Source organism: Manis javanica, chromosome 1 (assembly GCF_040802235.1).
Source record: "Manis javanica isolate MJ-LG chromosome 1, MJ_LKY, whole genome shotgun sequence".
Lineage (NCBI taxonomy): Eukaryota > Metazoa > Chordata > Mammalia > Pholidota > Manidae > Manis > Manis javanica.
Genome location: NC_133156.1, coordinates 93,320,047 through 93,346,533, shown reverse-complemented (window position 1 = coordinate 93,346,533; position 26,487 = coordinate 93,320,047). Strand labels below are relative to the sequence as shown.

At 36.4% G+C, this 26,487-nt stretch overlaps 1 protein-coding gene across 5 annotated transcripts in view; it reads right to left on the bottom strand.

The window, feature by feature from the left end:
• CERT1 (ceramide transporter 1) overlaps nucleotides 1-26,487 on the bottom strand; it is a 118,862-nt gene that overhangs the window by 47,458 nt on the left and 44,917 nt on the right. For all 5 annotated transcript variants that reach the window (XR_012130540.1, XM_037000292.2, XM_073235010.1 and 2 more), the window contains exons 4-5: nucleotides 1,115-1,222; nucleotides 176-314 (exon numbers count right to left, since the gene is read on the bottom strand). Coding sequence is in view for 4 of the 5 variants with exons in the window: in XM_037000292.2 (XP_036856187.1) it covers nucleotides 176-314; nucleotides 1,115-1,222 (247 nt within the window). In the remaining variant the exon portion in view is untranslated. The remainder of the gene's footprint in view (nucleotides 1-175; nucleotides 315-1,114; nucleotides 1,223-26,487) is intronic.

Sequence of the window (26,487 nt, the reverse complement as noted above, 5' to 3'; positions counted from 1 at the left end):
TAATGTGTTGTTAAAGTACAAAGTTATATGGGTACTGAAACCTGTTACACTGGGGTCTGCAGCAAAAGTGACTATAATTACCTTCATCACTTAAAGACATTATTACCCTTTAAGATCAAGAAGCTTTAAATCCATTCATTCTCCAAGTAAAAATAGTAGTAATAGCTTAATTAACCTTTATCCCTTTGTAGTTCATCCTTGGAGACAGCATCAGCACAGGCATCAAAGAACTTCTGTAGAGTATCAACTTGTCTACATAGGATATCTCTAAAGGTTTCCATTTCAGCCAATTTCTCACGTAAACTGTGGCCTTTCTGCAAAACACAAAAAGTGGGGAGGGGTTGTAATTCAAGTTAACAAAACTGGAATTTATTTAGTATTATGGTATTTCATCACCTTTTATGGTCTACATCTTACTAGTGAGGGTATGGGGTAGGGAGAGCTGTCAAGTTCATGTAATACTCCCAGAGATAGACTTGAAACTAATTTGTGGCTTAACAGTGATCAGCTTAAAGGAAATAATAAGAGAGTAATAAGCCTGACAATTTCCTAATATAACATTTAATATTTTCAAATTAGACACTGTGAGGAAAATTGTGAAACACTTTAAATGAGTAAAAATATTACTGGGTGTTCTTTCAAAAGAATAGGAGTGTCATCAAAGAAACCCTTAGGAGGGGCTGTTGTCTGATCACAGAGAAATCTTTGATCTCACTCCATTTGAGCTATTTTATAACTCTTGAAGAGTAGAAAACATTGTAATGTCAATGACTCTTTGTCCACAGCCATGCAAATGAACATTTGTTCAGTGAAGATAACATTGGTTACAAATGTGTGGCTACAGATCACTTTTGCATGTATAGAAAAATCATTTCGACATTCTTCAGGTTATTCTCTGAACCAATTTTTTTTCCTTACATCTTATCTCATTAATGAATGAAATAGAATCTCTGAAATGTGCTCATTTTGTATTTATATGAATCATAATTTTACCGTTTAAACTATTCTATAACAACTTCAGATTCATTACATGGTAGAAAAGTTCTTTCAAACTATCAAATTCTGTTTATAACATTCAGTACTAAACTCCATTCAAGCACTCATAACTACAAACCTTGAATGAAGAGGTGGATGTGGCAGAATAGCCACTTGCTCCAGATACAAGTGACACCATTGAGCCATGTCGACGCAAGCTAGATTCAGATCCATATCCAGATTCAGTCTAAAAAAAAAGTAAACTATGTGAAAGAGCAGTAAATTTAAAATACTTAAACATCTCACCAAAAATTGTCACTATATGAGGTGATTGATATTAACTAAATTTGTTGTGGTAATAATTTTACAATGACATTTATATCAAACCATTTTGTTGTATGTACATTTTAAACTAATACAATGCTACATGTCAATTATGTATCAGTAAAACTGGAAAAAATACTTAAGAGAACATGAAAATTTTCCTACAAATTAATAAGGCTATTTTACAGTAATTAGCAGTTTGAGTTCACTCAAGGAATAAAGGCAAACACTGGCATAAGCAATACCTTTCATCCTAATTGCCATTTAATTTAGAAATTCACTAAATACCAACTACATGCTGGGCTAGTAAGCTGGAGTGTTTAGGCAGAGGAAAACTACATAGCATAGTCAAATGCACAGAGAAATGCAAGTACAATAGTGGCTAGCAGGGGCTAGGAAGTGTGGGGAATGAGGAGCTAGAATGAAAACAGGTACAGAGCTTTCACTAGAGGAGATGAACAAGTTCTGGACATGGATGGTGATGGTTGAACAACAGTGTGAATACACTTAATGTCACAGAACTCTACATGCAAAAACGGCTAAAACAAATTTTGTTACGTATCTTTTACCATGAAAAAAAAAAGTATAGAACAAGGACAAAAATAATAATAATAATAATAATAGGAAAATTTTCAGTACTATTTTTCTTTATAGATAAATTGCTTATCCTGACATAGATCAAATATCACTGTCTCAATGAAGACTTTCATATTAAATCAGGCAGTTTGTCTCTGTATCCTCAACCATTCTTACATATCACAATCATATCATTTACCACTCAATTACAGTACTTTACATTTTTTAATTCCTACTGCACTTGGGTCTTTTGTTAGAAGATTTATCATTTTTGCAGCCACCTTAACAGTTCATGGTACAAAGAAAGTTCCCAATTTTGCCAGTCTGGTAGGTAATCATACCGTGAAAGATAACTGAACTCCTGGATGTTGGGGTATAGTTAGACTCAGCCCTGTAATAATACTTCCATCTTATTTTGATGGGGTTGGCACTCTTCAGAGCACTAATTTCATACCCCACCCTCCCTAAGACAAATGAAGTACTAATAATACAAAAAATCTGAATATTTGAAAAAAATAACTTCTAAAAGTATTATTCATTATTTTAGTCCTTGTCACTAAACTTAAGAGGTAAAATAATATGTAATCATTTTTGGTTCAACACCCAGTAGCAACAAGTGTAAGTTGTAGTAAGTTACCTGATTTTCAAGATTAAGATCAGAAATAATAAAAAATTAAATGCAATGTATTTTCAAAACATCTCCATTGACATTTTACATCTTCTTATATAGCTTATGGTTTACCCATGATATTATTCTAATTGCAAAACGTTCTTTTAGGTACATGGACATTAAGTTTTTATACTGATTTAACTAATAAATACAGATTTTATGTAAATGGTATTAACACACATTTAAAACGTTTTTCTGGGTCAGCATGACTTCTTTAACTTAAATTTAATATTCTAGGAAGGAGGAGGAAGAGGGAGAAAGAAGAAAAAAAGAGGAGGAAAAGGAAGAGGAATCCATAACCAAAATACTAAAGCATCTCATGAAAAAGGAAGGAATATCTTCAGGCAAAGACACCAGAAATTTATCCGCGTGAAAACAAGCAGCCTCTTAAATTTCAAATTTCTAGTACCTATCAGTCACCAAATATTCAAAGTGACATTGTCATATTTCAAAGTTCACTTATAAAAATACTCTACCTAAAAATGTACTGCAATAAACTCTGAATTTACTAACAAATTACATATAAACTTAAGACTAGATGGAATCACAGCCCTTCTCCAAGACATACATCACTCTCTTCCATCCATATCTCAAAGCAAAGTCTTAGTGATGAAGCAAAATAAGTATTTTTGTGTCAGAAAATCTATTAATGAAAGGGTAAGGATGTACTTTATTCTATGTAAGTTATACCTCAAAACAACTGATTTTTTTTAAAAGACAAAACTAACGTATGACAGAAGAAAGCAATCCAGGGTGCAATAGGGACACTAATTACAAAGAGGTACAAGAAAATTGTGGCGGGGGGTGTGAGTTACAACTGTCAAAATTCAACTGTCCAGTTAAAGTGGATACATTTTAAGAATGTAAATCATGAGCCCTGCCTCCTTGTTTGCCACCTTATAATAAAACTTTCTCCTGCAAAAAACAAAGTAAATTGCACCTCAATAAAGTATGTTGAGAAAATATGTAAACTTGTTTCAATATAACAGTATCAATGTAGCAAAAGAGAATTTTAACTACAGCAATCACAGTTCGCAAAAAAACCTTACCAAGTAACATCTACCATCTCCACTTAAGTACTTTATATCAATGAGTCTCAAACAGAGCAAGTAAAAGCTGTTTACTTTTCTAAGGTCTTGAAACAAAATATAACCACTACAAAGTTTTATTAAAAGCTCCTTTACTATAAACATACTTCCTATATCCTTGTCTGTTTTTTTCTGTTCCACTATCTCAAAACCAATATTATTTCCTTCCAACAAAGACTGATAGAGCAAAAGACTCTACTACAACAATATTGATATTGCTATCCATTTTTTTTTTCCATGAAAGAATTTCTTTTAATGATGTTTTATAGTTTCCAGTGTACAGTTTTACACTTCTTTTGTTAAAATTATTCCTAAGTGTTTTATTCTTTTTTTTTTTTTATTTTATTTTATTTTTTTTTTGAGAGGGCATCTCTCATATTTATTGATCAAATGGTTGTTAACAACAATAAAATTCAGTATAGGGGGGTCAATGCTCAATGTACAATCATTAATCCATCTCAAGCCTAATTCTCGTCAGTCTCCAATCTTCTGAAGCATAACGAACAAGTTCTTACATGGTGAACGAATTCTTACAGAGTGAATAAATCCTTACATGGTGAACAGTACAAGGGCATTCATCACAGAAACTTTCGGTTTTGATCATGCAATATGACCTATAAACCATCAGGTCAAATATGAATATTCATTTGATTTTTGTACTTGATTTATATGTTGATCCCACATTTCTCCTATTATTATTATTATTTTTATTTTTAATAAAATGCTGAAGTGGTAGGTAGATGCAAGATAAAGGTAGAAAACATAGTTTAGTGCTGTAAGAAGGCAAATGTAGATGATCAGATGATCAGGTGTGTGCCTATGGACTAAGTATTAATCCAGGCTAGACAAGGGCAGCAAGACATCCACGGATGCAGAAGATTTCTCTCAAAGCAGGGGGGGTGAGGTTCTGAGCCTCACCTCTGTTGATCCCCAAATTCTCACCTGATGGCCCCCCTGCGACTGTGCCTGTCTTAGGTTGTTCCTCCCTTGAGGAATCTTACCCGTCTCTGGCTAACCAGTCATCTTCCGGGGCCATACAGGGAAATGTAAAGTTGGTAAGTGAGAGAGAAGCCATATTGTTTGAAAAGGTTAGCTTTTTACTTCTTTGCAGATTTATGCCCTGTGGCTTCTATGCCCAGCACTTGTCTCGAGGTATCTTTACCACCTGGAGGAATTATGATACTCGGTAAATTCGATATGAGGCACGAATTCTATTTAAGGGTTGTAATTAGGAAGGAAGAAGAAAAGCTATAGATGTAGCATATGAAGGAAACTTGGGAGGATTGATTATTTCTTTGACCTATCTTCTTGTATAGTACCTTAAGTATGTATAGGTTTTAAACTACTAACTAATTTGCACACACATATTAACATAATAGGAATACGGTGACATAAACAAAGCAAATCTATAATTACCAGCCATCTCCAGTGAAGCCAAGAAAACCATTTAGGCACCCTAGGCATTTGTGAAAATTTATCTATGATATGATGGATATTTTCCAACTGTACTTGAACCATCAGACAAATTAAAGCAGCCCATTTCTGGGATCTGTTCACATCCCATATGTTCTTTTAACCATAGATAGTCTATAGTCATGAGATTTTGGGGTGCTACAACTTGCACCCCTCCCAACTCCTGGTTGAGTTCCAACAGTACAGATCCAGTCAAATTCGTTGTCTCACTGTATGCACATGCCAGCCTAGACATCTCCCTGCTCCTTCTTATGGCAAGTCCAGGAGACGGTGGGCTGGATGCAGCCACAACCGCAGCATCGTCCGGATCCCTGTGGAGGCTTTTTGATGATCATCCCCCGGCACGAGTCCTCCAGAGAGTGCTGATGCCGGAAGCTCCTCCTCATATCGTATCTTAGTTCATTTTCTGGGTATCCAAGCTAGGCCTTGATCTTCTGCGTAGAAACAAACAGACCCTTTGCCCACACTTTGACATGCCCTCTATACCACTGTGCAGAACTCATTGGAGGTCAGCACACAGTAACTGCTTTTTTTTTTTTTTTTTTAATTAAGAGAAAGGAATATTATCAGAAAAGAGTACCTCCATAGCTGATCATCTGACACCCTTTAAGTGATCAACATTAAGGATATTTAAAGCATGCGTTGATCTTTGATTTACCAATAGTTTTATCCTGTTAAGGAGTAATCCCCCTTTTCTTTCTTTCTTTCTTTTTTTTTTAAATTTTTAATCTACACTTACCTGAAGAATATTATGTTTACTATGCTCTCCCCTATATCAGGTCCCCCCTAACAACCACATTACGGTTACGGTCCATCAGCTTAGCAAAATGTGGTAGAGTCACTACTTGTCCTCTCTGTGTTGTGCAGCCCACCCTCCCCTTTCTCCCTCCCCCCCATGCATGCTAATCTTAATACCCCCCTTCTTCTTCCCCCCCCTTATCCCTCCCTGCCCACCCATCCTCCCCAGTTCCTTTCCCTTTGGTACCTGTTAGTCCATTTTTGGGTTCTGTAATTCTGCTGCTGTTTTGTTCCTTCAGTTTTTCCTTTGTTCCTATACTCCTCAGATGAGTGAAATCATTTGGTATTTCTCTTTCTCCGCTTGGCTTATTTCACTGAGCATAATACTCTCCAGCTCCATCCATGTTGCTGCAAATGGTTGGATTTTTCCACTTCTTATGGCTGAGTAGTATTCCATTGTGTATATGTACCACATCTTCTTTATCCATTCATCTACAGATGGACATTTAGGTTGCTTCCAATTCTTGGCTATTGTAAATAGTGCTGCGATAAACATAGGAGTGCATCTGTCTTTCTCAAACTTGATTGCTGCGTTCTTAGGGTAAATTCCTAGGAGTGGAATTCCTGGGTCAAATGGTAGGTCTGTTTTGAGCATTTTGATGCACCTCCATACTGCTTTCCACAATGGTTGAACTAATTTACATTCCCACCAGCAGTGTAGGAGGGTTCCCCTTTCTCCACAGCCTCGCCAACATTTGTTGTTGTTTGTCTTTTGGATGGCAGCTATCCTTACTGGTGTGAGGTGATACCTCATTGTAGTTTTAATTTGCATTTCTCTGATAATTAGCGATGTGGAGCATCTTTTCATGTGTCTCTTGGCCATCTGTATTTCTTTTTTGGAGAACTGTCTGTTCAGTTCCTCTGCCCATTTTTTAATTGGGTTATTTGTTTTTTGTTTGTTGAGGCGTGTGAGCTCTTTATATATTCTGGACGTCAAGCCTTTATCAGATCTGTCATTTTCAAATATATTCTCCCATACTGTAGGGTTCCTTTTTGTTCTATTGATGGTGTCTTTCGCTGTACAGAAGCTTTTCAGCTTAATGTAGTCCCACTTGCTCATTTTTGCTGTTGTTTTCCTTGCCCGGGGAGATATGTTCAAGAAGAGATCACTCATGTTTATGTCTAAGAGGTTTTTGCCTATGTTTTTTTCCAAGAGTTTAATGGTTTCGTGACTTACATTCAGGTCTTTGATCCATTTTGAGTTTACCTTTGTATATGGGGTTAGACAATGGTCCAGTTTCATTCTCCTACATGTAGCTGTCCAGTTTTGCCAGCACCATCTGTTGAAGAGACTGTCATTTTGCCATTGTATGTCCATGGCTCCTTTATCAAATATTAATTGACCATATATGTCTGGGTTAATTTCTGGGGTCTCTAATCTGTTCCACTGGTCTGTGGCTCTGTTCTTGTGCCAGTACCAAATTGTCTTGATTACTATGGCTTTGTAGTAGAGCTTGAAGTTGGGGAGTGAGATCCCCCCTACTTTATTCTTCTTTTTCAGGATTGCTTTGGCTATTCGGGGTCTTTGGTGTTTCCATATGAATTTTTGAATTATTTGTTCCAATTCATTGAAGAATGTTGCTGGTAATTTGAGAGGGATTGCATCAAATTTGTATATTGCTTTCGGCAGGATGGCCATTTTGACGATATTAATTCTTCCTAGCCATGAGCATGGGATGAGTTTCCATTTATTAGTGTCCCCTTTAATTTCTCTTAAGAGTGACTTGTAGTTTTCAGAGTATAAGTCTTTCACTTCCTTGGTTAGGTTTATTCCTAGGTATTTTATTCTTTTTGATGCAATGGTGAATGGAATTGTTTTCCTGATTTCTCTTTCTATTGATTCGTTGTTAGTGTATAGGAAAGCTACAGATTTCTGTGTGTTGATTTTGTATCCTGCAACTTTGCTGTATTCCGATATCAGTTCTAGTAGTTTTGGAGTGGAGTCTTTAGGGTTTTTTATGTACAGTATCATATCATCTGCAAATAGTGACAGTTTAACTTCTTCTTTACCAATCTGGATTCCTTGTATTTCTTTGTTTTGTCTGATTGCCGTGGCTAGGACCTCCAGTACTATGTTAAATAACAGTGGGGAGAGTGGGCATCCCTGTCTGGTTCCCGATCTCAGTGGAAATGCTTTCAGCTTCTCGCTGTTCAGTATAATGCTGGCTGTGGGTTTATCATATATGGCCTTTATTATGTTGAGGTACTTGCCCTCTATTCCCATTTTGCTGAGAGTTTTTATCATGAATGGATGTTGAATTTTGTCAAATGCTTTTTCAGCATCTATGGAGATGATCATGTGGTTTTTGTCTTTCTTTTTGTTGATGTGGTGGATGATGTTGATGGATTTTCGAATGTTGTACCATCCTTGCATCCCTGGGATGAACCCCACTTGGTCATGGTGTATGATCCTTTTGATATACTGTTGAATTCTGTTTGCTAATATTTTATTGAGTATTTTTGCATCTACATTCATCAGGGATATTGGTCTGTAATTTTCTTTTTTGGTGGGGTCTTTTCCTGGTTTTGGTATTAGGGTGATGTTGGCTTCATAGAATGAGTTTGGGAGTATTCCCTCTTCTTCTATTTTGTGGAACACTTTAAGGAGAATGGGTATTATGTCTTCTCTGTGTGTCTGACAAAATTCCGAGGTAAATCCGTCCGGCCCCGGGGTTTTGTTCTTGGGTAGTTTTTTGATTTCTGTTTCAATTTCTTTGCTTGTAATTGGTTTGTTTAACTTTTGTGTTTCTTCCTTGGTCAGTCTTGGGAGGTTGTATTTTTCTAGGAAGTTGTCCATTTCTTCTAGGTTTTCCAGCTTGTTGGCATATAGGTTTTCATAGTAGTCTTTAATAATTCTTTGTATTTCTGTGGAGTCTGTCGTGGTTTTTCCATTCTCATTTCTGATTATGTTGATTTGTGTTGACTCTCTTTTTCTCTTAATAAGTTGGGCTAGAGGCTTATCTATTTTGTTTATTTTCTCAAAGAACCAGCTCTTGGTTTCGTTGATTTTTGCTATTGTTTTATTCTTCTCAATTTTGTTTATTTCTTCTCTGATCTTTATTATGTCCCTCCTTCTGCTGACTTTAGGCCTCATTTGTTCTTCTTTTTCCAGTTTTAATAATTGTGATGTTAGACTATTCATTTGGGATTGTTCTTCCTTCTTCAAGTGTGCCTGGATTGCTATATACTTTCCTCTTAAGACTGCTTTCGCTGCATCCCACAGAAGTTGGGGCTTAGTGTTGTTGTTGTCATTTGTTTCTATATATTCCTTGATCTCTATTTTGATTTGTTCATTGATCCATTGATTATTTAGTAGCATGTTGTTAAGCCTCCATGTGTTTGTGAGCCTTTTTGTTTTCTTTGTAGAATTTATTTCTACTTTCATACCTTTGTGGTCTGAAAAATTGGTTGGTAGAATTTCAATATTGTGGAATTTACTGAGGCTCTTTTTGTGAGCTAGTATGTGGTCTATTCTGGAGAATGTTCCATGTGCACTTGAGAAGAATGTATATCCTGTTGCTTTTGGATGTAAAGTTCTATAGATGTCTATTAGGTCCATCTGTTCTAGTGTGTTGTTCAGTGCCTGTGTGTCTTTACTTATTTTCTGCCCAGTGGATCTATCCTTTGGGGTGAGTGGTGTGTTGAAGTCTCCTACAATGAATGCATTGCAGTCTATTTCCCTCTTTAGTTCTGTTAGTATTTGCTTCACATATGCTGGTGCTCCTGTATTGGGTGCATATATATTTAGAATGGTTATATCCTCTTGTTGAACTGAGCCCTTTATCATTATGTAGTGGCCTTCTTTATCTCTTGTTACTTTCTTTGTTTTGAAGTCTATTTTGTCTGATATTAGTACTGCAACCCCTGCTTTCTTCTCACTGTTGTTTGCCTGAAATATGTTTTTCCATCCCTTGACTTTTAGTCTATGCTTATCTTTGGGTTTAAGGTGAGTTTCTTGTAAGCAGCATATAGATGGGTCTTGCTTTTTTATCCATTCTATTACTCTATGTCTTTTGATTGGTGCATTAAGTCCATTTACATTTAGGGTGACTATTGAAAGATATGTACTTATTGCCATTGCAGGCTTTAGATTCGTGGTTACCAAAGGTTCAAGGTTAGCTTCTTTAGTATCTTACTGCCTAACTTAGCTCACTTATTGAGCTGTTATATACACTGTCTGGAGATTCTTTTCTTCTCTCCCTTCTTATTCCTCCTCCTCCATTCTTCATATGTTGTGTGTTTTGTTCTGTGCTCTTTTTAGGGGTGCTCCCATCTAGAGCAGTCCCTGTAGGATGCCCTGTAGAGGTGGTTTGTGGGGAGCAAATTCCCTCAGCTTTTGCTTGTCTGGGAATTGTTTGATCCCACCATCATATTTAAATGATAGTCGTGCTGGATACAGTATCCTTGGTTCAAGGCCCTTCTGTTTCATTGCATTAAGTATATCATGCCATTCTCTTCTGGCCTGTAGGGTTTCTGTTGAGAAGTCTGATGTTAGCCTGATTGGTTTTCCTTTAGAGGTGACCTTTTTCTCTCTAGCTGCCTTTAAAACTCTTTCCTTGTCCTTGATCCTTGCCATTTTAATTATTATGTGTCTTGGTGTTGTCCTCCTTGGATCCTTTCTGTTGGGGGTTCTGTATAATTCCATGGTCTGTTCGATTATTTCCTCCCCCAGTTTGGGGAAGTTTTCAGCAATTATTTCTTCAAAGACACTTTCTATCCCTTTTCCTCTTTCTTCCTCTTCTGGTATCCCTATAATACGAATGTTTTTCCTTTTGTATTGGTCACATATTTCTCTTAGTGTTGTTTCATTCCTGGAGATCCTTTTATCTCTCTCTATGTCAGCTTCTATACGTTCCTGTTCTCTGGCTTCTATTCCTTCAATGGCCTCTTGCATCTTATCCATTCTGCTTATAAATCCTTCCAGGGATTGTTTCACTTCTGTGATCTCTTTCCTGACATCTGTGATCTCCTTCCGGACTTCATCCCACTGCTCTTGCATTTTTCTCTGCATCTCATCCCATTGCTCTTGCATTTTTTTCTGCATCTCTGTCAGCATGTTCATGATTTTTATTTTGAATTCTTTTTCAGGAGGACTAGTTAGGTCTGTCTCCTTCTCAGGTGTTGTCTCTGTGATCTTTGTCTGCCTGTAGTTTTGCCTTTTCATGGTGATAGAGATAGTTTGCAGAGCTGGTACAAGTGACCGCTGGAAGAGCTTCCCTTCTTGTTGGTTTGTAGCCTTTTCCTGGGAGAATAGCAACCTCCAGTGGCTTGTGCTGGGCAGCTGTGCGCAGACAGGGCTTCTGCTTCCTGCCCAGTTGCTTTGGGGTTTATCTCCGCTGTTGCTGTGGGCTTGGCCTGGCTGGGGCTGTTCCTCCAAAATGGTGGAGCCCCGTTGGAGGGGGAGCAGCCAGGAGACTATTTATCTCCGTAAGGGGCCTCTGTGCTCCCTGCTGCCCAGGGGGTTAGAGTGCCCAGAGATCCCCAGATTCCCTGCTTCTGGTCTAAGTGACCTGTCCTGCCCCTTTAAGATTTCCAAAAAGCACTCTCCAAACCAAAACAACAACAGCAACAATGAGAGAGGGAACAGAAAGAAAGAGAAAAAAAAAAGGAAAAAAAAGGAAAAAACAAGCGATTTTTTTTTTTTTTTTTTTGTCCTCAGGTGCCGGTCCCAGGCACCCGCTCACTGGTCCTGCTGCCCTGTCTCCCTAGCACCAGGGTCCCTGTCCTTTCAAGGCTTCCAAAAAGCACCCACCCACCGGTCCCGCAGGGAAGGAACGCTCAATATTCTTTGTCCTCAGGCACTGGTCCCACGCACCCGCTCACCAGTCCCGCCGCCCTGCCTCCCTAGCACCGGGGTCCCTGTCCCTTCAAGGCTTCCAAAAAGCACTCGGCAAAAAGAGAGAAAAAAAAGGGGAAAAAAGCGCGATTTCTTCCGTCCTCAGGTGCTGGTCTCAGGCACCCACCCACCGGTCCCACAGGGAAAAATGCGGGATATTCTTTGTCCTCAGGTGCCGGTCCCAGGCACCTGCTCACCAGTCCCGCCGCCCTGCCTCCCTAGCACCGGGGTCCCTGTCCCTTTTAGGCTTCCAAAAAGCACTCGCAGAAACGAGAAAAAAAAAGGGGAAAAACGCGCGATTTCCTCTGTCCTCAAGTGCGGGTCTCAGGCACCCGCCCACCGGTCCCGCAGGAAAAAACGGGGGATATTCTTTGTCCTCAGGCGCCGGTCCCAGCCACCCGCTCACCAGTCCCGCCACCGTGCCTCCCTAGCACTGGGGTCCCCGTCCCTTCAAGGCTTCCAAAAAGCGCTCGCCAAAAAGAGAAAAAAAAAAAAAGGGGAAAAACGCGCGACCTCCTCCGTCCTCAGGCACCGGTCTCAGGCACCCGCCCCCAGGTCTCGCAGGGAGAAACGCGGGATATTCTTTGTCCTCCGGCGCCGTTCCCAGGCACCTCCTCACCGGTCCCGCCACCCTGCCTCCCCAGCAACGGGGGCCCGTCCCTCTAAGGCTTCCAAAAAGCGCTCGCCAAAAAAAAAAAAAAAAAAAAAAAAAAAACCGCTCCGGTTTCTCTCCACCCGCCGGGAGCCGGGGGGAGGGGCGCTCGGGTCCCGCCGGGCTGGGGCTTGTATCTTACCCCCTTCACAAGGCGCTGGGTTCTTGCAGGTGTGGATGTGGTCTGGATGTTGTCCTGTGTCCTGTGGTCTCTATTTTAGGAAGATTTTTCTTTGTTATATTTTCATAGCTCTATGTGTTTTTGGGAGGAGATTTCCACTGCTCTACTCACGCCGCCATCTTGGCTCCAGGGTGATATTGCTATCCATTTTAAGTAATGGACAGTAAATAAATGTAAAGGCTGAGATTTAGTGTAATTGTACTTTTATCTCTATTAAAGTTTCATTTAAATAAATCCCATTATAAATTATATAAATTGTTCCAAGGAAAAAGGAAATAAAGTATAACCAATTCCACTGTTACTCAATTTAAAATAATGGAGATTGATTTGTTGCTCTATTTAAGTCAATAAATGCACCGATAACTTTATAAAATAATTTAAGTGTTTAACAAATGCACATACATACACAAATGAATCCTCAAGGTTTAAAAACTAGTCATTCTGAAAATGCTTATTTTGTGCCAATGATGCTTATTTTGAGCATTGAGACATGGCAGCCATTTTTTAAAACAATCCTGATAGGCTCTAACTGTATGACAATGCTTGACTGGCTTCCTTCACACGACATGCCTCTGATTCAGTTTTGGATTTCTCTCAAAAATCGACTCTATTATCAAATACATCAATATTTAACAAATACTTTGTCACAAGTGCTAAAAATAATTCTAAAAGAAGTTTATATAACTATACTGAAAAAGTGGCAGTGTTGCTGACACATCTATTTTGGATTTCCAAGATATTCACTTTGAAGGCAACAATACATACCCTAAATTTCTAAGGGCTATTTTTTGAAGGCAAAGTGGGTGACGGAAGCAAGGATGGAAACGAGAAGTAATTATTTAGTCACAATTGATTATTAAATGTTCTTTATAACACGCTTTCAAAAATCTCACTGGTATGGTTTAGGGAATAATACTTGAAAGGCTTTTTCTCAATCTCACCCACTCTTCCACAAGAAAAAAGAAGCTGAGTTTCCTAACAACCTCTAATCACCATTACAGTATTTTGAAAATACCAAATTCTATCTAAAACTAATTATGTAGAAATCAAACACAGTTACTGTAGGACTATTATCCTCTTTAAATATATCTGTTTTAAGCTACCTCATACAAATTGCTTTGCAAAAAATCCCTTCTTTCCCAGGTTTGTGTTTGTAACACTCCTGAACATGTTTTGCATAAACATAAAATGCCATTTTGGGTCAATGAAACACATACTGAACACATCCTATATATAACAAGGTTTACTTTAAAAGAAAATACTATAGGAATGAGACCACACCTTTGTTATAACATTTCCATTAAAAAAAAAAAGCACAATCTTTTGGCCACTAGAGGGGGTCAGTACCATTTTTTCAAAGCAGCTGTATATTTGGAACACTGATACAAAGGTTACTGTTGGTCAAAGTACCACAGTAACCTTTAGACTAATTCCTTTACATGTAACTTTACCCTCTGTAACTTGACTTTTTGAGAAAAAATAAAAGCATGATAAGTTAAGCCATATAGTTCAAAGTTACGAATTTTAAAAACCACCAGAAAAGCCTAAGAATTGATTTGAAAAGTCCCTTAAAGTCACAGCTGAAATATGTAGCTTAATTTAGACATGTGCAAGATAAATATATATTATCATTTTGCAGTATGTGTACTAGCCCATCTATGCTCTGAAAGTAGTGGAATAAAATACAGCAAAAAACGTTGACTTGCTTATTAGCTTCTGCCTTTTGAAAAGTTTATGTTTTTTTCTAATATTACTTCTCCAGCTAAATATGGCAAAGAAATTAAGACAAAAATTAAGTGACTTCCTCATGATACCAAAAATTATCTAATTATTTGTGGCATAGTCCTCTTACCCCTAAACTACACTGTCTTTTTCCATTTTAATTATGGGAAGAGAAAATGCAAGATTAAATGTTAACATAACAAGGGAGTGTTTTTCAGAAACAGAAATTCTGAAGCCCATAATAAAACCAAATAAACTTCTATATTGTCAGCACACACATCTGCCTTCAATATTATTTTATAGCAAACCACATGAAAAGCAAAACATTATAATCAGAAGAGTGATTTAATCAATAGGGTTGTGATTTAAAATACAATAAACTGCAATGGCAACTTTATTCTTGTCTAGGTCAACATAAACATATTATTTGAGATAAAATTTCACACAATTTCATGCTCATAAATATTAAAATCTGTTTAGCTTTTCAAATACTTATGGCTTCCTGCAGTAGTCTCCAAAGCAGAGAACACAAGCAAGCCTGAGAGTGAGAAGACAGGCTCTAGAGTAACTTTAAAAACAAGACATTGAGACATGGCAGTCATTACCTTCTTGGGCTTAATTATCTTTAAAATGATACGGCTGGTCTAGAGCTACAGTTCTCTATTCTAAACCTAAAGACCAAAACTTAGTCTAAAAATGTACATAATCTAGTAGAGATCAAATTAAGGCAGTCCTTTGTTAAACCAGATGGGAAGGTATAGCACAATTCATTCAGAAAAGCAATATTTATAATGCATCAGATGAGAGGTACAATCCACAATGACTTCCAGGAATTGCAGCACATCATGAATCAAAAAAATTTAAATATATTTAAGAAAACGGTACTGAAGATTTTACATATTCTGCCTAAAACCAAGCAGCAATACAATTAACTTCACCGAGTAGAATTATTTGCTCAGCCTCGACATTTTTCTCAAATCATACTGGAAAACAGAACATCTGTTTAGATTAGTCCAAAAGAGATTTTTTTTTCTTCTTCTCATTTCCTTGAACAGGCAAAGTGCTGTAGCGGGATGAGGCAGGAAGAATTAACAGGACCTTATCACATGCCTTAGTTAAGTGTTAAAAGAATGCTAGAGGGGCAGAAGAAAGTAAGACAGTGCCTATTACAATCCAAAGTAAAAAAAAAAAGTCCAAATACAATATGGTACTGTAGGGGTAAGGAGTCACACAACAGCTGCCCCCCACTCTCTCCTTGCTTTCAGACCTTCCTTTCTTAAAATTATAGTTCAGCGCTTTCAATTCCACCATATATTCTTATATCTACACGGGGAAACTGGTAAGCTATCAAGCCCTTCCTTTCTACCCAAAGCTGTTTAGGAATCCAATCTACGACACGGAAGATTATTCTAAACAAACTCTTCGACACTGTGAAATTCAGTTTCATCTTTCTTTTTAGTCCTTCCTCTTTTGAGGGATTCTAGAGGTCCAATTGTCTTTTTACTTAGTGACATTAAATAGAGGTGAAAAATAGATAAATGAGGCTGTCTAAGGAAGTCTGCTAAACAATTTTTCCACCCTAGCTTTAGAAACAAATACTAAAGGTAAGTAAGATCCTTTTTGTTTTGCACTGAGGAAGGCTGATGAAAGAGTTGAATAACTTCAAATTGATTTTTGCATATTAATTCCAGAGAGTCACACTGTATCAACTGTAATAGAAACAACAGTGAAAGCTAATACTTACAACATGTACTTTGTACCTGGTGCTAACATGGCATGAGGCTATTTGTAGGTGATTTTTTATAATGTCTTCAGAGTCACACAACTGGTAAGTAAGGGAACCAGGATTTTAATTTCAGATTCAAGTGCCCACAATGTTAATCATTACACTAATGTTGCCGCAACATCTAGACACTTTGTTTCTACTTCTTCAAATCTGTCCCCTTTTTCTATTTTCCCACTGCCATTGTCTATTTGTGGTCACTGAGTATCTCACTCGGATAAATTCTCCTTTAATAACTGGTTCTAAGTCTTGTTCCTCTTGAAATCCTTTCCAGTGTAGCCATAGCAGTCCTTTAAAAACAGACATCTGATTCTTCATTTCCTGTTTTAAATCTTATTTGGGTGCCCCATTTCTCCTAGGATCAAGCCCCTATATTGCTTATAAGAACCTGTTAAAGGTAGAAATATAAACTACTATCAGCCTCCAATTCATTTATTTTCCTTTACTTAAAATGTATTCCATCAGTACAGTTGTGATAACTATCTTGTTCTCGCATATATTCATTATATGGAGATATTACCTGTTTTGAAATAGTAGAACTTGAAGAAACAGACAAGGAAATAAGAAGTATACTTTACAGTGAAGAAATGTTTAATAATACTTTTTAATACTTGTATTACACCATAAATGCTTCAAAATAATGTACTATTCCTTCTTCACCTCCCATAAAGGCAGGATATTCCTTTATCTCTTTACTCCAGGAACACTTATACAAGAGAAAATAAAAGAAGAAGTTAGCAGCAGATGTAACAAAATATGAACGATGCTCCTTAACTTTATTTTATGGTTTGCCATTGAGAAAAGGGCCAATGCATATTTTCTTACAGAAGGAAGTTCCATAGGTAGAGTAAAATGATGATTCCATTCTTTTTATGTAACTGCAAAGAGATGACACTGGCAAAACAGTTACTGTTATTTTTGAAGCTGCCTTACGTGTCCCAGAAAGAGAAAAAAATAGGTTTAATATGTTTAAGTAGTATTCACATGGTTGTTGAAATGTTAAGATTATACTTGGACCAAGGACCTGAACCATGAATTCTTCTCTGAAAGGAACCTAAAAGAAATACATGCACATTAAATAATGATGAGCAAATGAACATTCTTTATTACTCTGGGGCTTTGGTCCCAAACCTAAATTTTCTATAAGAGACATAGATTCTTCTCTTAGAGGACAGGGGAGAAATAGAGATCTATATCAAATATGAAAAGATGCCCATAATATATTATTGAGTGGAGGCAAAGCTACAAAACAGTATAGTATCATTTATGTAAAACTGTAAGACTGTACACGCAAAGAAATACCTGGAAGGAATCTTTAACCAAGGATGAACAGTGGTCATTTCTATGTGGCCTGAATTTCAATTTTTCCTTTTTGTAGTTTTCAGTATTGTCTATGCTGTATGAATTATTTACAGTAATCATATAGCACTTATATGAAAATAAAAAAAAGTCATAGAACACATTTTCAATCTATCTCACTGAGGGTTAAAAAACAAGTCACTCTGGTAAAGTTGCATGAAATTAAGATCAGTACATTCTGCACAAGGAACATACACTAGTACAACCTTTTTGGAAAGCAATTTGGCAATACTCATTAAGAGTGCTCAAATCCTCGGAGTTGGAGGATATTACACTCAGTGAAATAAGCCAGGCAGAGAAAGACAAGTACCAAATGATTTCCCCCATTTGTGGAGTATAACAATGAAGCAAAACGGAAGGAAGAAAACAGCAACAGACTCACAGATTCTAAGAAGGGACTAGCTGTTACGAAAGGGGAGGGATGGGAGAGGGCAGGTGGGGAGGGAGGGAGAAGGGGATTGAGGGGTATTATGAGTGGCACACATGGTATGGGGGGGATCATGGGGAAGACAGTGTAGCACAGAGAAGGCAAATAGTGACTCTGTGGCATCTTACTATATATACTTTTGGACAGTGACTGCAATGGAATATGGGGGGAACACGATAACATGGGTGAATGTAGTACCCACATTGTTTTTTCATGTGAAACCTTCATAAGAGTGTATATCAATAATACCTTAACAACAAAAAAAGTGCTCATATCCTTAAATGTAGCAACTCTACTTCTGAGAATCTCAGGGATTATAAGGACAACTAAAGCAGAAAATTATGCTTTATGTAAGAAGGTAGTGAGTATTAAATACAGAAAATTTTTTTAATAATCTAAAGATATAGGCAAATGACAAACAAAATTACAGTAAAATATTAACAGTTCTGTTAGGAGAAAATGATGTTAGATGGGGGAAATAAATAGGATAGACTTTGTTATTTCTACAATGTTTTGGGATATTACATGAAAAAACAGAGTCTTATGTATAAGATTAAAGGTAGTTGTGTTTTTTCCTTATAATGACCACATATTACTTTTAAAAACCAGCAGTGGGAGGTAAGGGGATGGGGTGGCAGTAAAATCTAATCAATAAATCTATTCACAGTAATGGTTTTAAAAGACTTGATAGGAATTTTTAGGTTTAACTGTATGGTGCAGATTTTTTAAAGAAGGGGGGTGACCGATACTTTATTTTTAGTTTTCAATTACACATACATGAAAAAAGATGAAATTACCCAGAAAGGTGGACAATACAAAATACTAAGGTTGTTTCTGTTGTAACAATGTTACCACTCACTGATCACTATTCTTGTAATTGATTCAATTTCACATTTTTTTTGTTTATAATGATTTTTTTAACTTTGGTATCATTAATATAAAGTCACACGGGCAACACTGGGTTACTAGATTACCCCCATCATCAAATCCCCACCACATACCCCATTACAGTCACTGTCCATCAGTATAGTAAGATGCTAGAGTCACTACTTGTCTTCTCTGTACTATTCTGCCTTCCCGGTGCACGCCCCTATTTTATGTGTGCTAATCGTAATGCCCCTTTTTCCCCTTCTCCCTCCCTTCGCACCCACCCTCCCCAGTCCCTTTCCCTTTGGTAACTGTTAGTCCATTCTTGGGTTCTGTGAGTCTGCTGCTGTTTTGTTCCTTCAGTTTTTGCTTTGTTCTTATGTTCCACAAATGAGAGAAAGCGTTTGGTACTTGTCTTTCTCCGCCTGGCTTATTTCACTGAGCATAATACCCTCTAGCTCCATCCATGTTGTTGCAAATGGTAGGATTTGTTTTCTTCTTATGGCTGAATAATATTTCATTGTTGTTTATGTACCACATCTTCTTTATGCACTCATCTACTGATGGGCACTTAGGTTGCTTCCAATTCTTGGCTATTGTAAATAGTGCTGCGATAAACACAGGGGTGCATATGTCTTTTTCAAACTGGAATCTTACATTCCTAGGGTAAATTCCTAGGAGTGGGATTCCTGGGTCAAATGGTAAGTCTATTTTGAGCATTTTGAGGAACCTCCATACTGCTTTCCACAATGGTTGAACTAATTTACATTCCCATCAGCAGTGTAGGAGGGTTCTCTTTTCTCCGCATCCTCGCCAGCATTCCTTGTTCCTAGTCTTTTCTATGTTGGCCATCCTAACTGGTGTGAGGTGATATCTCATTGTGGTTTTAATTTGTCTTTCCCTGATGATTAGTGATGTGGAGCATCTTTTTATGTGCTTATTGGCCATCTGAATTTCTTCTATGGAGAATTGTCTGTTCATATCCTCTGCTCATTTTTTAATAGGGTTATGTGATTTTTCGGTGTTTAGGTGTGTAAGTTCTTCATATATTTTGGATGTTAACCCCTTGTCGGATATGTCATTTACAAATATATTCTCCCATACTGTAGAAAGCCTTTTTGTTCTGCTGATGGTGTCCTTTTGCTGTACAGAAGTTTTTTAGGATGATGAGGTCCCATTTATTCATTTTTTATTTTGTTTCCCTTGCCCGAGGAGATACATTCAGGAAAAAATTGCTCATGTTTATATTCAAGAGATTTTTGCCTATGTTTTCTTCTAAGAGTTACATGGTTTCATGACTTACATTCAGGCCTTTGATCCATTTTGAGTTTACTTTGGTGTATGGGGTTAGACAATAATCCAGTTTCATTCTCTTGCATGTAGCTGTCCAGTTTTGCCAACACCAGTTGTTGAAGAGGCTGTCATTTCCCCATTGTATGTCCATGGCTCCTTTATTGTATATTAACTGACCATAAATGGTTAGGTTTATATCAGGACTCTCTAGTCTGTTTCATTGGTCTATGGGTCTGTTCTGGTCCCAGTACCAAATTGTCTTGATTACTGTGGCTTTGTAGTAAAGCCTGACATTGGGGAGCATAATCCCCCCAGCTTTATTCTTCCTTCTCAGGATTGCTTTGGCTATTCTGAGTCTTTTGTCATTCCACATGAATTTTAGAACTATTTGCTCTAGTTCATTGAAGAATGCTGTTGGTATTTTGATAGGGATTGCATTGAATCTGTAGATTGCTTTAGGCAGGATGGCCATTTTGACAATATTAATTCTTCCTACCCAAGAGCATAGGATGTTTTTCCATTTATGAGTGTTCTCTTTAATTTCTCTTAAGAGTGGTTTTGTAGTTTTCAGAGTATAGGATCTTTCACTCCCTTGGTTAGGTTTATTCCTAAGTATTTTATTCTTTTTGATGCAATTGTGAATGGAATTGTTTTCCTGGTTTCTCTTTCTGCCAGTTCATCGTTAGTGTATAGGAATGCAGCAGATTTCTGTTGTATTAATTTTGTACCTGGAACTTTGCTGAATTCAAATATTAGGTTCTAGTAGTGTTAGAGTGGATTCTTTAGGGTTTTTTATGTACAATATCATGTCATCTGCAAACAGGGACAGTTTAACTTGTTCCTTGCCAATCTGGATGTCTTTTATTTCTTTGTGTTGTCTCATTGCTGTGGTTAGGACCTCCAGAACTATGCTGAATAAAAGTGGGGAGAGTGGACATCCTTGTCTTGTTCCCTATTGTAAAGGAAAAGCTTTCAGCTTCTTGCTGTTAAGTATAATGCTGGCTGTGGGTTTGCCATATAAATGTTGAGGTACTTGCCCTCTATAACCATTTTGTTGAAATATTTTATCGTGAATGGATGTTGAATTTTGTTGAATGCTTTTTCAGCATCTATGGAGATGATCATGTGGTTTTTGTCCTTCTTTTTGTTGATGTGGTGGATGATGTTGATGAATTTTTGGGTGTTGTGCCCTCCTTGCGTCCCTGGAATAAATCCTACTTGATCATGATGGATGATCTCTTTGATGTGTTTTTGAATTCTGTTTGCTAATACTCTGTTGAGTATTTTTGCATTTATGTTCATCAGGGATATTAGTCTGTAATTTTCTTTTTTTGTGGTATCTTTGCCTGGTTTTGGTATTAGAGTTACGCTGGCCTTGTAGAATGACTTTAGAAGCATTCCCTCCTCTTCTACTTTTTGGAAAACTTTAAAGAGAATGGGTATTAGGTCTTCACCAAATGTTTGATAAAATTCAGTGTTGAAGCCTGGTTCAGGGCTTTGGTTCTCACATAGTTTTTTGATTACCACTTCAGTTTTGATGCTGGTAATTGGTCTGTTCAGATTTTCTGTTTCTTCCTGGGTCAGCCTTGGAAGTTTCTATTTTTCTAGAAAGTTGTCCATTTCTTCTAGATCATCCAGTTTGTTAGAATGTAATTTTTCATAGTATTCTCTGATAATTCTTTGTATTTCAGTGGTGTCCATGGTTGTTTTTCCCTTCTCATTTCTGATTCTGTTTATGTGTGTAGACTCTTTTTTTCTTGATAAGTCTGGCTAGGGGTTTATCTAGTTTGTTTATTTTCTTAAAGAGCCAGCTCCTGCTTTCATTGATTGTTTCTATTGCTTTATTTTTCTCTATTTTAATTATTTCTGCTCTAATCTTTATAATATTCCTCCTTCTACTGACTTTGGGCCTCATTTGTTCTTCTTTTTCTAGTTTTGTTAATTTTGAGTTTAGACTGTTCATATGGAATTGTTTCTTCCTGAGGTAGGCCTGTATTGCAATATACTTCCCTCTTAGCACAGCCTTTGCTGCATCCCACAGATCATTCAATTTCACTTTTATGCAAAATGGGAATAATAACTATATTGATAGGCTTTTTGGAGGATTAAATGATATTAGTACCTAATTACTGTATCCATCTACAGATCAGAAAGGGGCTATTGAAAAGAACAAGGGGCTAGGAAATGAATAGTGATATAAGCATTCCTACCAGTGATAATATCTTGCCTGTCATGTAATGGATTTTCTATGTGACTGAAAAATGACAGTATTATTTTCAGCTAGGATAACATTTTAATTTGTAGGACATTAATTTACTTTGCTACCTGTTCTCATTTTTCCTAACCCAATGCTGTCTTTCATCCCCCAAAACCAAATAATCCCAGAAAATTTACCAGGCGATAAAGATGACATAAGAAAAATCTTCTTCAAGTTATTACCTGAAAAAGATTTATTTGATGAAAAAGAACAGTTCTGTGTTTTTTGACTTTCTCAGAAATATTTTCTCCCTGCTAATGTCCAATATACCCAGCAAATAAAATTAGAAAAGAATTTCCTCTGCTGCCAGTATATGTAAGCCATGCTACCCACCATTAATTTTCCACATCAAAAATAGAAAAACAGACTCCCATCTGCTCTGATGACTGTCAGAAATCTTCCCTTCTAATTAAATAAAAACTCGAATGCTGAAACATTGTAAAAATTGACTTTTATCACATATAACCTTATTTTCCTTAATAGTTTCTGTAGCGATGACATGAAAACTTATTCAACTCTATATTAACTGTTTGTTTTTTCCCTAAAGAAACATTTTGCAAGCAAATAACAGACTGATAAAGGATAGAAAAATAAGCTGAAAATCTGGTAATATTCACCTACACTGTTAGAAGTAAATATATGGTAAACATTATAAAAACTTGCAAATTTGGTAAATATTATACCAAGTTATAATACTTCAGAATATTATATTTGTAGAACTTTCAACCACACCCTATCCTTTAAGTACAAGTAAATATAGAATTAATTATAAATGGACAAAGGGCAGCAAATTTATAGAAACCTGGACTGAAAAGGCAGTCGGATTTTCTCAAGACTTTTATTTTGTGAAATACCAGGAGGTTAGGTCAGGTAGCAGTAGTAGTGGAAGCCGAAAAGAAGCCAAAGACAGGAAGAGGTCATGACAAACTAAGGAAAAATAAACTAAGAGTAGGATGGTAGAGCAAAAGTTATAAACAACAACTATGAAAGAGAGAAAAATAGAATGAAATTAAGCTACATCAACTGTAGGTAGGGGACAGGTGGTAAGATAGTAACTGAGTTTTGCTAAAAATATGAGCACTCAGAGTTAAGTAATACAATCCCAGTATTCTTCATAGGTATGGCATTCTACATTTTCTTGGTTCTTGGCAATATTCCCATTTCTCAAGTAACATGAGCTGGTCCATATTCCTTTTAACTTAAAAAGCTTAATTAAAGTGAATGGAGCTATGACAGCAATACCTGTGAGATCTCTTCAAAATTTCAACACTCACTTGTTCTGAACAGACAACTATGTTCAGCTTTAACAGATACTGCAAAATTGTTTTCCAAAGTGTTTGTACCAATTTACACCTGTTGCTCTGTATCCTTGCCAACACTTGGTATTACCCTCTTTTTTTCTGACAGGTATGTGGTGGTATCCCACTGTGGTTTAAACTTGCATTTCCCTGATGACTACTGGCATACAGTACTTTTTCACATGTATTTATTACCCATTTAGATATCCTCTATATGAAGTACCAGTTCGAGTCTTTGGGGTTTTTGTTTTTGAGCCATGTAAACTATTCTTATTGATTTTTAGGATACTCCCTGACTTTATGAAATAAAATGTTGTCAGTTATACCTCAACTGGCTTACAGTTAATATGCTTAGCTACATATATATCTTCTTACATCACTGGTTCATGTAAAATCCTCTCATTCCTCTTTTACCATCTTGGTAAAAGGTAAACACCCTCCCCAGATAAAATAAAATAGCTAAAAACTCTGTAAATTACTGACATTTATTATCTCTTTCCAATATTATATACTTTATAGGCAATATTTGAAAGTAGAAAGTACAGATGTCAGTTGAGGTGAATGTATCTTTCAAACACTGCAGGAAAACAAAAACTAACAAAGTTATTTAAATGTCCTTGACAGTTAAATTATTTTTATTCCAGGAATACTAACGAATATTAAGGAGTGTTGGTGCCTTGTTTTCTTCCTTGATTTCACTAACCTCAAAAGTGCTGGTAGTGTGACACTATAAATCAGGTGTTAAAAAACAATTTACTAACCATGTATGGATTACTTCAAACAATTTAACAATTAACTCCTACTATTAGTAACTAACCATATTCCTGGTCTTAATAAGAGAAAAATCCAGAGGCATAATGAAGTTTCTTTGCAGGTTAATAAAGTTCAGTTGTGACCCAATGTACTTGGTTTATTTGTACAATTTATCTGAGAAAATGGAAACCCTATCAATCTGACAGCTACTAGAGATTTGCACTGCCCTCAACTATTAAAAGTCTTGAATGTAAAGGAGAAATAAAATTTGATTCCATCTTCTTCCATCCATCACCATGTTATGATACAAGTAGGTAAAAGGAGCAATGGTCCTAAAATTCACTGATCCCATGAAATTACTTAAAGTATACATTAAAAATAGTAGTTTAAAAAGTTAGATTTACATTCTTAAGCCTTTGCCAATTAAATAAGACTCAAAATAGAAAGCTAAGTTTATATGATAATCATTTATAAAGCAGACAAGTAAAGAAAGGAACTCTAATATCTGTTAAGAAAGTTTTCCAATATTGTGGTTACAAATTAAAAATGGCAAACAAAGATAATATGACTTTACATGACCTTGATATTTTAAATGCTGAGAATTAACAGTTATATCCGGCCACTTAGCTGTTTTAAAAGTTTCCTAATAAGCTAATGTAAAATTTATGCCAAATGAAATTAAAGTATCAAGTAAGCAGAAATTGCTCCCAAAAATAGGGAAAAAAGTACCAAAATCAAGCTGACTCTGAGGTATCATGGGAAAAAAAAATTTCATTATGACAAATAGCAACACAATTTTAAAAGATATTTAAAGTGAGTCTTGGGCATTATTCAGATGGCTCAACCATGAGATTTGGTAAGAAACCATCAGATGAAAATCTTCTTTCATACCATTTCAAGTTTTCAACAATTGTTTTCTACATAATTTCCTCAGACAGAAATTCCTGAACTTCTCAGATTGAGAATAAACCTCTCATCTGAAAGCATTCAATGGAGCTTCAGATATAAATTAGTGGGCCTTCAAAGAGGTGGTAAGAAAAAATTCACAAACATATAATTTCAAAAGAACTACATATAGATTCCCACTAGAGAAAATCAACATTTGTGAAAATTACCATTTGCCTTGCATATATATGGTAGTAGAACTTGGATGATACACTCTATCCTGCAGGAGGTGAGCTTATGGGAATTATTTTTTACTCTAAGTCATTACCAATGGTTACTGATAGAAAGCAGAATCAACATAAAATGATCCTAAGAATCCATGAACTAAAAATGTAGTAGTTTCAGGCAAGTTACTTAAATTCAATTTAAACCTCAATTTCCGCTCTGTAAAACAATAGTTTCCTCACATCTCAGGACAGTAGGGAGAAAATAAAGCACAGGAAGTGCTTAATAAAATAAGTACTTGGTGATCCTCAGTAATAGTGGCCCCTATCAACATCATCACCATCATCATGCCTGAACAATTTGACACTAATTTTGAATATCAATTCAACAATACATGCTTAAATAGTAAAATTACTAAAGATTAGGTTCCACAGAATTATTTAGTGATATTGAAGAATGAATCAGGAAACATATCCCCAGTAATTCCCTGTTCCTGACTATGAAAAAAAAAGAAGAAAACTTTGCTGATTATGTTTGGTGACAAGTATATCAGGCTGTTATCTCTGTTTAAGTCACATTGTCTTGAGACCTAAAGATTATATATATCCATGGTTCAAAGATACAATGCAATCAAGGATATGGAAGGAATATATGCTTCATGCACTGTTCTTCACTCAAGGGGAAAATTCAAAATGGGAACTTGCAAAGAATTATTTTGGCATTATTAAGAAAAATGAGGAAAATAAAATATGCTTACTTAAAACAAAAAAAAAGCCCTATAATCTAAATCAACTAAATCTTTAAAAGTCATCTCAATTAAATATACAGATATAAGTTTTACTTAATAACATCATTAGTCATTAGTAAGACACCCTGATTAAGTATACAAACTAGGCCACTCTCCTTACATGCATATTTATTAATTCTCACTAAATGTAGAACTTTTCATCCAGAAGCAACATGGTATGTAATTCAGTGAATTTAGCTGTGACACCCAAGTCTTTCTTTTTCTACTATGTCATAAATGGGAAAATATGCCAGCCAC